Here is a 15,816-nt window from a genome sequence, read left to right on the forward strand (position 1 = left end):
AATTACTTTTTTTTCATAAGAAATCTGCAAGATTGGTTACACTATCTGTTTTCGCTGTAAGAAAAATTCTAATGTAAACACAAGCACGTGGCTGTCATACCCGTGATTTACACTCACACGACGCAGGAAAATGTAGTTCGTATTTGGAAACTATCATCTGGTATTATTTGAAAATAAAAAATTGAATTCTAGTTAAATACAATGAAACATATAACTTCACTCATATGTAAAACGATATGTAAAAGAAAAGCTACTTTTATATTTTGTTATGTACTATGAACGCGGATGAATACCAACAGTAATACCGAGGTAGTCTATTCTTGTAACAAGCTGGCGTCAATTGAGCTCGTAGTTGTTCCCATAAGCACGTGGTACTGAAGTATGGCTTCTGCATCCTCGGTATGTGTGGTTATTAAACATAAGAGTGGAAACCCTCTCAAAAGCGGAGAAAAACAAATACCTAGTCTTAAATGTATATAATAAGTTAAGTGAGTTTTAATTATAGTAATTATAAAGTAAATGTTTCCAGAGCAAACGAATGCATAGTAGTGAGGTTAGGCCTACTTGACGAGTAACGGGAAATGTTTAACATGAAACAGAACGTACAACAGTAGGCGGGAACACGTACTGAGAATCTATAGCGCCAAACAGCAGCCAATGAAGCCTCACTTCAGTCACGTGCTATTGTTTATATTAGGATTTTTCTTACAGCAAAAAAAATTATTATTATAGAAATATACTCTGACAGGCTATCTCCTGAAAAATATAATATATGTGATGATAATTACATTGAAACCGTGTACGAGATTATTATTTCAGAGTGAAAGGTTACTTTAGAAACTTAGAAAAAAAAAATTTGAAGATCTGAGAGCCTGGTTCTTTAGAAACAATATTTTAAATATTAATTTCCTTTAAAACAAGGCCTAAAAGTGTCGTTTTCTTAGAAAAATAATAGAAATCTTTGGCTTTTACGAAAGAAATATGTACAGTTTGTCTCGTGTCTTTAAAAACAGATTTCCTTGAAAATGAAATCCGAAGTTTTTAAAAAAATGAAATCAGTAACTGACAGTCTGATTTCTTATGAAAGAAGACCTGATATTCTGATTTGTTCAAAATATATCTCAAAGTTTAGTTTTCTTGGAATTATGATTCGGAACTGTGTTTCCGTGAAAACAAGGTCTGTAAACGTATTTTCCATTAAACAAAATCTTGTATTTTGGAAGTCTTTCTTTTAATTTAATTTATTTAACTAGCTAGCTAGCTAGCTAGTGAATACAAATTAAAATTATAAAACAATATTGTTTCTAGCCACTACCGTAAGAGCCAGGCTCGTGTACAGTGTAGTCTTAGCGAATATTATAACATAAAATTTACAAGGACGTTTACTAAATACAGTAAGTAACTTAATTCAAACCAATAAAAAGCACATAAGAGGAAAAAAAGAAGAAAAAGAGAGAAAACACATTTAATATAAATTGACAATCAGACAGAAGCCAGTGATATTCAATAAAAATATGAATATAGTCCGCAGAAATAAAAAGTAAAAAAATCACATGTGTTAATATTATATCATGAATAATTTTATAAATTTCTTTTTTAAAAGCTTCAATTTTAATATATTTCAAATTTGGAAAATGGTTTGTAATTTTATTATACATTCTTGGGCCGAAACTAGCACCATGTTTAAGAGTTGCACTTGTATGACATTTAGGCTCAATTAATGGGAGAGTAGACTTTTGTCTTCGAGTACGATATTCATGTCGATTAGATTTATGTTTTATTTAATTTCTGTGGTAGTAAGTTAGTAAACTTCATAGCTATAAATAGGAATAAACAGACAGCCGAAATAATTGATCCTACCATCAGATTTGAAATCTCAGCCATTCAACCATCTGAAGTGAACGAAGAGAAAATGAAAATCTACGAACCCGCGTTTCAGCATCTATCGGCGAAATACAACATAGAAAAAAATCACAGTTACCTGTCTCTTCTTCGGAGCGAGAGGCACCATCCCGAAAGCCTTTGTAAAGTGGAGGGAAAAATACAAGCTGACGAGAGATCTTCAAGATGCCATCGTCACAACCATAATACAATTTTCTGTAGCGATATTTCGTCAGCGTCTTTATGATGTATATTCAATTTAAATTACACTTGGTTCTATTTTTTTTCTTATGTCTTATTAACTTTTGTCTGAAACCTGTTCATATAATTTTTCATTTTAAATTTTATTGTTAGCTATTCTGTGTCACAGGGCAAACCCAAAATATTGGGTCAGACTACTAAATCCAAAATATAAATTTCTTCAATAGTTAATACTTTAAAATCTGTATGTAGTACCTATATAGTATAGTATATAATATGGAGAAGGGTAAATAAACTTCATATTACTTACCTATCTCGGCATGACTCTCATTCCACCCCTTCTCCAGATACGATATGTCCAGTGGAAGACTGAAGTTGAACATGTTGCATTTGCTGAACGAGGCTTCATCTTCTTCTTGTTGTACCCTGAAAATTGCAACTGAATAAGTCGTAAGCATGCTTTCTCAGGCGTAGTTCAATCATTTAGTTTAACGGATTCTAACAGAAACAATTGGGATTCGATTCCTGGCAGTTCCTGTGAGGTTCCTGAGGAACACTGTTGTGGTAAATTTATTCCTTTCCATGACTACCTCATTATTGATATATTATTATTTAGTCTGTTCCAAATGGGAGGGGGAACATTGCACACAATGACCCTTTCGAATTGTCACCTCGCTCACACAGTTATTTTAAACATCGCGATCGCATAGTCATAGTGCGCACACTTCCTTCCAGATAGTACACCTGTCGCACTCTGATATGCCCAGCGCAGCAGCAGTAGTGCGTGGTGACATTCGTCCTTCGCCTGAGAAGCTTTCCACAGTACAGCTCGATTCAACATTATTGGCCTCTGTCCTTGGTTGTTTGGCTAGTGAGAGAGCTGTGTGTTGCGTCATAACTATCATAAGAAACAAATTTAATCACAAATGTGCATAGGAGGGGAAAAGGGAAGAGGGAGGATGAAAATAATAATATAATTATATGCTCGTAGCTGAAGGACACTCATTCAAGAAAATATAAGTCACCATGAAATTGTTTAGTCAACAGATGTATGGGACGTGTGGAAGAATATTGTGTTTTTAAGACGGAGTGTACCGCGACATGATAAGATGGAAGTGTTAGGCGTTATGACTACTCGGCCTGACCTGTGTGACCCAGCTCGCCAGCAGTGATGAGTAACTTGCTCTTAGTCTATCTACTTACATTTGCAGAAGCCAAAATCCCTGAATCAAGCTGTACGTTAGATAAGCAGTTTAATAATTCACATCCAAATATTTTTGCTTTTATTGACGTTTTAGAAAGCATCCAAACAGAAATACGTATGTATACTATGTGTATACACACTCAGACAGACAGACACACACACACACACACACACACACACATACATATATATATATATATATATATATATATATATATATATATATATATATATCAACAGAAATAGCCAGCAACAAAGACAATAAAAAATCGTAAACACCTCAAAAGACAGAATTTCCTTGCTAAAATTGTCCAACTCTATTAACTGGGACAAATGACTCGCTTTAATTTCCTTAAGCGGGCTGCTTACCACGACAGTAAACAGTGACAATAGGACCAAACATCTTAATGACGAAAATTATTGTAATTTAATTTACTTTAAAACAATATGATAAGCAATTTTTAAACCGCCGAAGTAATATCGCAACATATTAGCGGTATATTCTGATATTATTTCGCTAGTACTAAGCCTAGAAATCTGAAAGTGTGAAGGGAAATTACATTTTGTTGTTCCAGTTAACTTGAGTATAAAAGCTCTACGTGTGCGCAATGTTAACAGGTACCTAGAAATATTTCACTTGTGCGCAATATGACTACACCTTTTTACCGACCTTTTCCCTTGCACGCACTATAGGGCTTCCCTTCCAAATAGTCTGAGTACTTGATGAGACGCTAGAAATGGAATTACAATTACACGAAGTGGAATCTTTAAGAAATGTTCAGTTTTGTCAGGGCACATATCGACTCGTCAAACTGTACCTAGGGACAGTGAGCTCCTTCCACTGTGTGAGCGTTAGATTGGTGTCACTCCTACCCGGTACGTGACACCAGTGTTCCTGCGAGGTGAGCGCCAGGATGAGGGTCAAGGCCGACATGCCGTTGATCATCATGAATCCCATGTTGTATGTGTAGTTGAAGCGAGACTGGAACTTGCCGTCGGCGCCTACGCAATCCATCAGGAAGTTGAGCGGGTTGTCCCCTTCCGACCCATCCTCCAGTTGCTTCATTTCTACCTTCTCTGACATGACGGTTCACTGTTTCTAATTGTTTACCTGTAAAAATGACCAAATTGAAATGGGAAAGAAAAATGACTTATTGACTATCATCATTATTTACACTATTACCAATACTACTACCATTAATACTACCTAACATCGTTATCGCTCCTAACCGCCACTGACACCAGAATCTACTGCAGACACAACCACATTCATTCATGATCACGACTACCTACCACCATCATAATTATTCCTAACCACAATCAGTGTCACTGCAATCACCACCACACTCATCCACGACTTCTATTATAGTCCGGATCAGCTTACTTATACCCTAAGGGTGAAACCTAACCATTTTCCGACCATTACTACATAGCCTATGCTAGTGGATTAGGGTGATTTTCTAGTTTAAAGGTTGAATTTTTTATTTTTTTGCCAACTTCGTTTCGAATTTCAATACAGAGAAATACTACAACTGATTTTCGAACTGTTATGTTGGCAGAAGGAATAGCTGTTGTCGGTAGTGCAAATTCTGAAAATTCCAATTTTTCTAGATTTCTGAGCCAATTACTGGAAGCTAGTGAAATTCGAACATACTAATAATTAATTAATTTCAGTATAATATTAATACATAATAGTTATTTTATGTGTTGCGTTGTGGTTACAATTCAAGATTAGATAAGTGTAAATAAATATAATATATGGTATGATACATGCACTTGAGTGATCGATAGAAAATGCGCACAGAGACAGCAATTATAACTAGAATAGCAAAATTATTAGGAGTAAGTAAGTATTTTTAAGCATACATTTCAAAGTGGCATTAGATTTTCGGAGTAGGCTATGTACTAATCATTTCACATGATCAAACAAAATACATTTTTAGGTTAGGTCTCGTGAATCGTAAATTGTTTAGTCAAAGCAATGAATTTTATGTTGTCAGGCAAAATACATTTTAATATTAGGTCATATGAATCTACTAATTTCCAACATAATGTGCGAGCGGTTCAGGAGGAAAATATAGGCCTACTCATTCACAAATTATTGACCCATTTAGAAAACATCTCTAAACATAAAGATGAGATGTAGTAAATAAGTAAATAAGCAAGACATCGTTATTGTTAATAGTAGGTCTATATTATTATTATTATTATTATTATTATTATTATTATTATTATTATTATTATTATTATTATTATTATTATTATTATTATTATCATTATTATTATCATTATTATTAAGGAAGTTGCGTTAATATTTCCTTTTATTAGTATATAGATATAGTAAGTGAGTCTTACTTTTTTTTTATTTTGACGGATTCTGACGAATTTCCAGGTGATAGACTGACAGGGATACAATTTATGTGTTGGCAACACTGCCTGGGACGGACCATAGTAGTGCGAGTAATTTCATGCCGTAAAAACGTACTAAATATGCATGCCAGTTTGCCCTTCAAAACTTCAAAATGTGCCAATAAATATGAACTTATAAAATTCTATATTTTGACGTATCACTAATAACAGATCAAGCCAGATAGTATTAAACTTACATTTATTGTTGACAAGTTGAAGCATGAGAATCACAGTCCAAAGAAGCAATGACTTGCAGTTCACGATAATAAAATGGTATAATAGGCTTCCAATAGATAAAGAGCGCTTGTTATCTTGGAAGATGGATTTATATCTCGGAAAGCCTCTCTCAGCGTCGTAAAATAGAGCATTATTTAAAATACAATATTCGATCATCTGAAGACATGCCACTCGTAAATTCAGTTTGTAGGATTTTTAGTCTGGATTTAGTTTTAGGCATGAATACAACGCACTGAGTGAGAATCCTTCAGCCACACGGAAAAAACTACAGTTACGCCACGCATTAACAAGCTGAACACACGAATGAGAATAGAATAATAACCAACTGCCTACGTATTCAGTGCTGACCAATTCGTGCTCTTTTTGCAAGAGAACTTTTCGATGCACTTATGTACTACACATATAAAAATTTATATTATTGCTTCTTCACATAAAATTGCACCACACACCACTGATTGTATGTATGTATGTATGTATGTATGTAATGTATGTATGTATGTATGTATGTATGTATGTATGTATGTATGTATGTATGTATGTATGTATGTATGTATGTATATATGCAGGTATGTATGTATGCATAAGGACATCATTTTTATTTTTACTTCAATTTTTATTGTACCTGAGTTTTTGAATGTACTTCACTCCCACCCCTTCTACTAATGAAGTTTAACCGTCCTCCACACAGATCCAAGACCGCATATACAATCACAGTAGCTTTACGGTCATAGTAAACAGTACGTTCCAAAAATATGTTCGCGTTTTCTAGTGACGAAAGAGCTTTCAATATTGAATCATTTTCGCACAGGTACTGTCGTCCACTTGCCTACGTCGTATTCCGGTTTCCCCCACCAGCTTTTATTCGCCAACTAGTGGCTGGGCTGTCTTAGCTCTTTTCTGAGAACATTAATTTCTGTTAGGAATTGGACGTCTACGTAATATTATACAACTGTTTAAAATAAATAAAAGGGCCTCGTTAAGTAATTAACTGTCACGTGATTTCCTCCCTTTCTACGACGCTGCGACATAACCACTTGGACGGACAGTAGATAGCATGTCTGAGTAATTTTATCTTTTCGGATTGGGCAGAAATGAAGATTGAATCTACAGTACGTAAGGTCTCTTTTATAGAGTAGGTACAGAATTATTTCAACATGAGTTACTGATACGAAGTACGAACCTAGTAATTGGAATTACGTACAATAGTCTGTAGTGCGATAATATGCACATTAGAACTGAAGCCTGTATCGAAATGAACGGCCACCATTTTCAAAAATGTGTTTAAATATCCATATTATGATTATTTTTCAATTTAACTTCATTCTCTATAGTGTACGCTAATATGCTGTAGACAGTATAGTATACACTGCATAATGAATACGTCCGCATGGACAGCTCAGTTCGTGAGTAAAAACACTCATTGTTAATACTGTACTGTATTTTGATTAAACGAAAACCTAATGAAAATTATCAAACTCAAAATCGCGATATTTCATAGTTTACGTAAATGGATGGACTACTTTTCTTCCCTCCTATACCTAGTAAAGTGATTTGTTTGTATATTATGCCAGTATCATCCAACTCCAGTCGTGGAAGGGGGTAGCAAACGGTGTTTCCGATTCTTAATCGTTGATCCAAAGGTATAGCCAGGTTAATATTAGAAATGTTAGTAAAAATAAAATGATGTCCCTGTATGTATGTATGTATGTATGTATGTATGTATGTATGTATGTATGTATGTATGTATGTATGTATGTATGTATGTATGTATGTATGTATGTATGTATGTATGTATGTATGTATGTATGTATGTATGTATGTGTATGCATGCATGCATGCAAATGTATGGGTGTATGTAGGCCTACGTACGTACGGATGGATGGATGGATGGATGGATGATGGGAAGTTGTGTGATGACTGAGTTTCAGCTACGGTCACTTAAGGGAACTATATGATTTTTAAAACTTCCACAATTTTCATCCAAAATCTGTGAAATTTAAACTACTGTAGGCCTACTTACACAGGCTTACAATACTATCATCTTGACAAAATTTGGTGCCATTAGGACTAATAGTTTTGAAATGATATTTTTTTAATGTAGTTCATATTAATGTCACTAAGAAGGCTCCTTGCGTCAAAGTTTGCAAAATTTTTATTTCATATTTAATGAAAAGCTTTAAAATAGTCATGGGAAGAAAAATTAATTAGGTTTTTGAGCTCCGTCTAAATAAACAGTCACTATATATATATATATATATATATATATATATATATATATATATATATTTCATTAATTTAACATTACAACATATTTTAATCTACATGCAATATGAATATACCCAGAAGAAACTTAATGTTAATAGGCCTATTTCATATAAGTGATAATTAAAGTTTAATTGTCAACATTTAACTGACCTCTGTGAGCAGTTTCAGACCAATCTGACAATAACTGTTGTGCAAGGAGCTTTTTATATTTAAGAAACTGCTTAAAATTTTAAGGTCTAGAAAACAGCTCATATGCAACAGCCAACTCATTATATTAGCGTATAAATTAAGTTATTACTTTTTCCTATAGGCTCTATCTCACATTCAATAAACATGTACTAGCCGTTAAAATTTAACTGAAGAATATTACTGGAGAATCTTTAGTGTATTGTAAGTATTCATAATTTAAATATTATGTAGCGGTATGTCACTATTGTATTGATTAAGGTTGGTTGAGTAGAAGAGAAGGCCTTATGACCTTAACTCTGCCAGCGAAAATAAAACAGTCTATTCTAAACAGCACAAAAAACACAAAACAAAACATTTCTCTCAACTTCTCTTCTTTATTATTTTCGTGTTCTGTTTCTAGGCTCGATGCGGGAACCCGTCTCCCCGACAACCGAAAGAGGACTGTGCTCTCACAAGAAGGTAAGAGTAACACTTGCATGTAAGTTACTACAGTACAATACGAACGGACCTGCCATTCACAACAGGTGCCAACTACCCTCTGTATCTCAATTCACTCACGCACCGTATGTTTGGCCACATTTAATTATATGGCTTGATCATTTAAAACTGTCTCAGACATAACTACTTTACCTTGCACTTTCGATTTAGCGACTTGTCCTAATGTTTCTTAGTACTTTAATTGTTTTTTTTTTAACGACACTCTCTACTGGAAGATTATTTGACGTCAGCAAGATGTTATTTCGCTGATTAATTTTAAGAGCTCCTTAATCAGAGCACGTATTCGAATGACAGACCTTTGTATATCAGGATATATTGTAAACTTCAAATTATCGTCAGATGACGTAAGAAATGAATTATTGCGTATGTTTTAATCATATGATAAGAAAGCTAGCTCTCTTTGATAGCGCCGACTTTGTATTTTATCGATATAAAAATAAGAGTTTCTATAAAATTAGATTTCATATTTCAACGGATTTTCCGTAGTTAGCTCTTATTCTACTTTTGATCATGAGGAAACGGAATGTGAAACAAGACGTAAAGACAGAACTAACTCGTCTCGCAGGAAACAAATAAGACTCGGGCGAGAAAATCATATTGTAAATAAAGCAGTCTGCGTAACAGCAACTAAGATAGGGGAGAGGCTAAGCTCTCTGAGAGAGGTTGTTTCCCGGCAGAAGACATGTGATGATCTCCATCAGGGCTGCCATATGTACGACTATAGTCGTACGCATACGACTATTTTGACTAATTGTACGAGGTACGATCGCACTCTATGTCGTACGCAATTTTGTACGACTATTTCACTGAAAAAATAATTGGGAACTTATAATGTTTGTTTATAATTAAAATAAAATTGATGGTTAATTCGTCCCTTTTAGACAAGTTTTCTTCATGTAGTATGTCCTAGACTAATAAGAAAGAAACATGCTTTTAAGGGGGGGGGGCGAAATGCTTTGAAAATCGATCTGGTAACTATGCTTGCCATGCAAATCATAATTTGTCATCTTGAGCCCTAGGTTTCACGCATATGGCGCTGTTATGTCAAAGTAATAGTCTACACGTTTAATTTTATTAACTTCCTTGTTCATTCGACAGAAGAAGTCTGTTATCAATGAAATAATACCGCAGTAGCATTAAGAAGTCTAAACGCTCCGACATTATGGAGGTGTAGGGTTTGAGTCGACTGTAGATGAATTAATTTGATATAATTTTCAGCCTTTATCTGCCGCCGCACCGGCCAAATATCAAATTTCTGCTGACTTTAAATATAACAAAGTTGTTTCTAACCAAGTGTCATCGTGCACGCCTTACTGAAGTTAACCAGCCTTTGCTCTTAATGGGTTGAGGGGGAAATCCTGAAATAATCTTAACCAGCTAACTCGTCTCATCCAGGATTTGTACTCCAGCCCACTCGTTTCACAGTTAGACATGCTAACCATTACTACACAGCGGTGGACTAGTAGGCCTAATATATTAGGAAGCTGAAAAATGTACGACAATTTTATGCTGAAGTACGACAATTTTCATAAGTTAGTACGACGGTTTCGATTCATTTATCTGGCAACCCTGATCTCCATGCAAGCTGTAGTTGGCTCTACAGTAGAACCAGAAAACTTCTGTTGTCAAGATTCTGCAATTGCACATTCTAATATTTATGTGAGCGATAGCATATTGTAATAAAATTCAGACTGATATTATTTTAGAAATTCATCCATGTGTATAAGGTAGGCTTCATTACAAGGATCCATAACCCTTCACGAAAGAAAGAATGTGTTGTCACCTGCGCAGGGAGTGAAAACATGGACTAATAGCGCAGAAAAATGTAAGTAATTTTGAATAAGTTTTAATTAAAGCTACTTTTCCTAGGAAATCATTTTCTTGTCACATGAACAATTTCGATTATTAGTAAATTTGTTCTGTGTGAAACAAAATATACAGTAATGAATATGGTTAGATTTCATTGGGACTAAATCGGTACTGTGTTTTTATTTGAACTGAAACAGCATAAACTATTATGTTCACTAAAATTCAGTACGTTTTATGCGCATAAATATAATATTAAAATATTTTCTTTGTTATTGAAAACAAAATCTTCGATATTGCTACCATTTCTGTTGCTGTTAGCAGCTATGGCTGCTAGTTGTTGCTTCCGTTTTAAATTTAACAAAATGAAAACTTTTTTTTTTGCGAAGCTCTTCAGATGTCCATGTAACTCACGCAGCAAATAAATGGTCTGTTATTTATCATCAAATTTACAAAAAGCAGAACAATGCTCAACTCTCTTAGTTTCTTCTCACATAGCGCATATGAAACAAGGAAGTTTCACCATGTACTACGCACATTGGATCGATGACAGTAATCTTTAACTTGGTGTTTTCTCCATCACCCGTGATGTTGGACAGTAGATAAATAGTTACTGTGTTTTTTTTTTTTCTAAAAAAATGCAAGTTTTTGCTATGAACCTTTTCGCTTTACGGGTCAGAGTTTCATTCAACTGCAAATGTCTGGGAGATATGCGGTGAGATCACACAGTCATTCACAAGCAAAACAGAAAACATATCAGCAAATATTCGTGTGTGAACGGGCACTAGAACCTAAGGGTGCTATTCATAGATATTTCGCAGCACGCGCTACGAGCGTACTAAGCTAGTCCCGGCTATCCACTGGTTACTAGTACAGAATTCAAATCATATCCTATCGCTAACACTGGTTTATGAATACGGAAAACGCTGATCATCCACCGGAAGCCCGCGCTAAAAATGTCTATGAATATGGCCCTAAGAAACTGAAAAGTAAAGGACAGCACAAAGACCTGGAAATATACGTAAATAGAAATAATTAGGTAGTTAAACTACGTATTAACTTTAAATTTCTTATTCTGGATATTTTATATTTTATTTTGTCTAGTCTGTAGCAACAGTTTTCTGAGTACACAGTAGGAGTCTATGTCTAGCTTTCTTGACTGTAAACTTCTTTCTGGGTGAAAATTATGGAATGTCACTCTCACCACTAGAAGAATAACTTACTATCATCACCTGCAGGGAGTAATATTCGTCTTGATCCGAATCATCGCCAAAAAAGAGACTGTCAGTATAACCATCACAACCAGAGATCTGTAAAATAGCGCTAAAAACCGGTTTAGATTCCACTGGTTAGAGAACATCGGTCAAGGTCGGGCAACCGACCAAATATTCGATTTTCATCCGGTTACCCCATATATTTTGTAGATAGACAGAACACCAGGTGCACTTCATCATGAAACCGACATTTTCTGAGTACACAGACGGAGCAACAATTGAAGGAAATTTACTTTGTCTTATTAAAAAATGTGTTTACTTGATATAGGTCTACAATATTATTGATTGGACACTTTAATACACTTATTTTCATAAGTAATACATAAATGAACAAATGAACATTGGTAACAACAAAGGAAATAAGTGTAATGTAGAATATGGAATCTGGTGCGTAAAGAAATGAAAGAATAAAATAAATTACAATAATTACTTACTAAAGAGGAGAGCAAATAAGTACCTTCATAGACCTACATTGTAGTGTAATATTTGCATTTAAACTCAAAATGCATACCTCTAAAACAGTAATTATTGTTCATATATTTTTATATATAATTACTCTAAAGAGCTGTACTATTATTTCATTAATAAATCATTTTTTAAGAAGATAATGTGTTATTAACAAAAAGAAGTACTCTGAAGCTCAAATGCTTGTACTTTCACGAAGCATGTTGTTGCCCTTGAAGGTACCTAATTGTAATACCCGGACTGGATGAATGAATCAATCAATGAATCTATGAATGAATCAACTAATGAATCAATAAATAAATCAATCAATCAATCAGTGAATCAATGAATGAATCAATCAATCCATACGTGAATGAATCGATGTATGAATGAATCAGTGAGTCGATGGATGGATGAATCGATGGATGATTGATTAATTGATTGATTGATTGTACTAATTTTTATTTTTGTGTGGATTTTACATGCTGATAGCTATTTTTATTGTACTAAATCAATTACACTGTACATGATTTTTGTAACTTTTTATTTAACCTATGTGGAATTTAACTCTGTGACTAATATAGGCCTAATGTTACCACAGCGACTCCAGAAAATGAACTGCGCTTGTAGCTTATATTCAAGTTAACGTCAACTTCGAAGTACTGTACTTATACACAGATATCACTAGGGTTACCATCCGTCCGGCAAAGGGAGGACATGTCCTCGTTTTTAATCATTTTATCCTATCCGGCAGGCATTAAAAAATTGAAATGTCCGGCATTTCGCATTTCAACTTGAATTAATACGAATATTGAATAATGTGCGATATTATGCCTAGAATATCTAACTAAATGGTGAAAACCTATGAAAGAATTTAACTGCTGTCAATGGTTGAAGCTGGAGCACATACAAAACATAAAATATGATGACCTATTGACATGCACTGAATTTTTACACTCTAAAAACGTCGCTATTTATGATTCCAAGCTATTTTATCAATTTTATTCTGCAATGTACAAAGATATGCTAATCAAGTTAATTTGGACGAAGATTTAAGTTTAGATAAACAATGGTGGAAATTCTTCAATTCCAATAGTTCTGCGAGCACTGAAACTTTCTCAGAACTCTTAAAAATATGTCAGTTCTTTTTCTCTGTCCCAAGTCACAATGGAAGTGCTGAGAAAGTATTTTCCCCAATATCTGCTCAATGGACAAAAGAACGAAATCGCATGCTAACGGAGACAGTTAGAGGTATCATCATGGTGAAATATAATTTCAAGAACATGTCCTGTGAACAATTCCATAGTTATTTGTTACAAGATATGTTTGTCTCTTCAGGCTCTTGTTCACAAAGTGGGCTTCACCGATAAATAGGGTACAGATGTAATACTGATCAGGAACTAGTGAGAAAACTAAGGTGAGCCATTGTTTTTTATCTTTAATTTTGTTCATACCAATTTTTAAAAAGTCCTCCTTTTTTCAGCAATGTCCTCTTATTTTAGATTTCATGTCCTCCTGTAGAATTTCTTCTCATGGTAAACCTAGACATCACAGACTGTAATACTGTACGCTATCTACCAAAAAGTAATTGGGCACTGTTTTTGCCCCTTTAGAACCTCGTGGTACCACCTCTTGTTGCTATGACAGCAGCCACCCTGTCAGGCATGCTCTCCACTAATTTGTATAGGATATCCACTGGAATGCGTCTCCATTCCTCTTGCAACATGGCACTCACGTGGTACCACGTGGTACCACGAGATTGTAAAGGGGCAAAAACAGTGCCCAATTACTTTTTGGTAGATAGTGTAGTTTAAAGATCTTATGCTTTTTGGACATCATTTTGATTGTCGCTCAATAACGTAATAATTAGGGTACACTTTCAAGTTATACACATGACTCACCAGTACCGTCGCGAGGGGTGACTTTGTGCCATGAGGGTGACTTTGTGCCATTCGCGCATTTCATAAAAAAAACGTAAGGAAGTAGTCTTTAAGACCGTGACAAGATTTTAAAGTCTACTTCCTTCGTTTAGTAGTCTTTAAAAAAATAACTCTCCTGGCACAAGGTCACCCCTCGCGACGGTATTCTACAATAGGCCTAAGTCCCCTAAGTAGTCTCCTTAGCAATGCCATTTATGCTATTTCATTTTTTATTTTACCTTAAATTATATTCACTCGAACCATACCGCACTCACTCAATCACTCTTTTACTCACTGCAAGCTTCCGGCTCGTCGGCCCACTAACAGCAGCGACCAGACACTTGGCTATTTTGTTCTTGTATGTTCATTAAATGGACCTATCAACAAAACTCTGATAAAGCATTACTCGAGTCTTCTATCTTGTGGCCAACTGATAACTAACGTACACTCTCATATTACACTACACTGTAAACCACTCGGAATCTTGTGTTGGTTTAGCGACCCCGCACTCAAACGTTTGAATTGTCTTACATCATCATCACACTTCTTGATTGCATAATGCAGCTCTCAGAGATGAAAGTACAGTCTGTTCACTGTGTTTTTAATTCTGTTGTCAACAAAATGCTGACTCTCTCACGTGTACTACCGGTATATCTAAATATACCGGCCAGAAGCCATTTTAATAAAAGTTTTCTTATTTTGCAGTGTCCCTTTTTCTGTTCCCTTTTTTCCTTAAAAACAAACGTAACACCCATGCCTGAGGCAGGAATCGAATCCACGATGGCAACAATGATGTATGAAACATGTTCAATAATATGGTCAGAACTGGTTAACATACTTAATAGAGATGAAAAACGATCGAGAAAGCGAGACTAACAGCGCCCGCAATGACGAAAACCCGCACGACAATGTTGTATTACGTCGCGTCCTTGACGCCGGAAGACTCGATATTGATCATCTCCCGAAGTCCCGAAGCCAAGCAGCCTTCAATCGCCACAGTTGTTTATACCTGACTGAACTTTTATCTACTTGGCAACTGTTATATATGTATAAACAATCAAGTAGCCTATTTGAAACAACTCTACCTTTCAATGTATAATAATCCGTTCCCCCGTCTTTATTTAATTACTAGGCCCTTATTAAAAGGCTAGAATTTTTTTTTCATATGTTTAAGATCAAGTGTCCAATCTCAAGTAAAAAGAAACTAATGCCATGTTTTATGTTTCTTAGAAATGCAAATTTATTTGAGAATTGTTTTTTTTATATAGCCATAGGTAATATCATATAATATAACCAGAACTAAGACAACTGTTCTGTTTTGTTTTTTTTTTTTTTTGTCTCATTTAAACATTTATAATGCTATTTATTTCAATGATGTAGGCTATGTTATTCAAAGCTACGAAATCTTTCCAAGCCGACCAAATGCTATTTCGAGAATGATGAGCGAGACTCGAAGCGCAGCGAGAATGACGAGCCGAGACTCGAAAGA

General features: G+C 34.9%; 1 protein-coding gene across 6 annotated transcripts in view; it reads right to left on the reverse strand.

The window, feature by feature from the left end:
• LOC138703350 (carcinine transporter-like) overlaps positions 1-14,825 on the reverse strand; it is a 45,461-nt gene extending 30,636 nt beyond the window's left edge. Inside the window, exons 1-3 of one of the 6 annotated variants that reach the window (XM_069831156.1) lie at positions 14,623-14,825; positions 4,105-4,397; positions 2,393-2,508 (exon numbers count right to left, since the gene is read on the reverse strand). In XM_069831156.1, coding sequence (XP_069687257.1) covers positions 2,393-2,508; positions 4,105-4,370 — 382 coding nt within the window. In that variant the 5' untranslated portion in view covers positions 4,371-4,397; positions 14,623-14,825. Of the gene's footprint in view, positions 1-2,392; positions 2,509-4,104; positions 4,398-5,892; positions 6,118-9,016; positions 9,136-11,913; positions 12,001-14,566 lie in introns of those variants that run through there. The other 5 variants (XM_069831176.1, XM_069831161.1, XM_069831192.1 and 2 more) reach the window with 5 other exon arrangements.
• Between the last annotated feature and the right edge of the window lie 991 nt (positions 14,826-15,816).

The sequence above is a fragment of the Periplaneta americana genome, chromosome 1, assembly GCF_040183065.1.
Source record: "Periplaneta americana isolate PAMFEO1 chromosome 1, P.americana_PAMFEO1_priV1, whole genome shotgun sequence".
Taxonomy (NCBI): Eukaryota; Metazoa; Arthropoda; class Insecta; order Blattodea; family Blattidae; genus Periplaneta; species Periplaneta americana.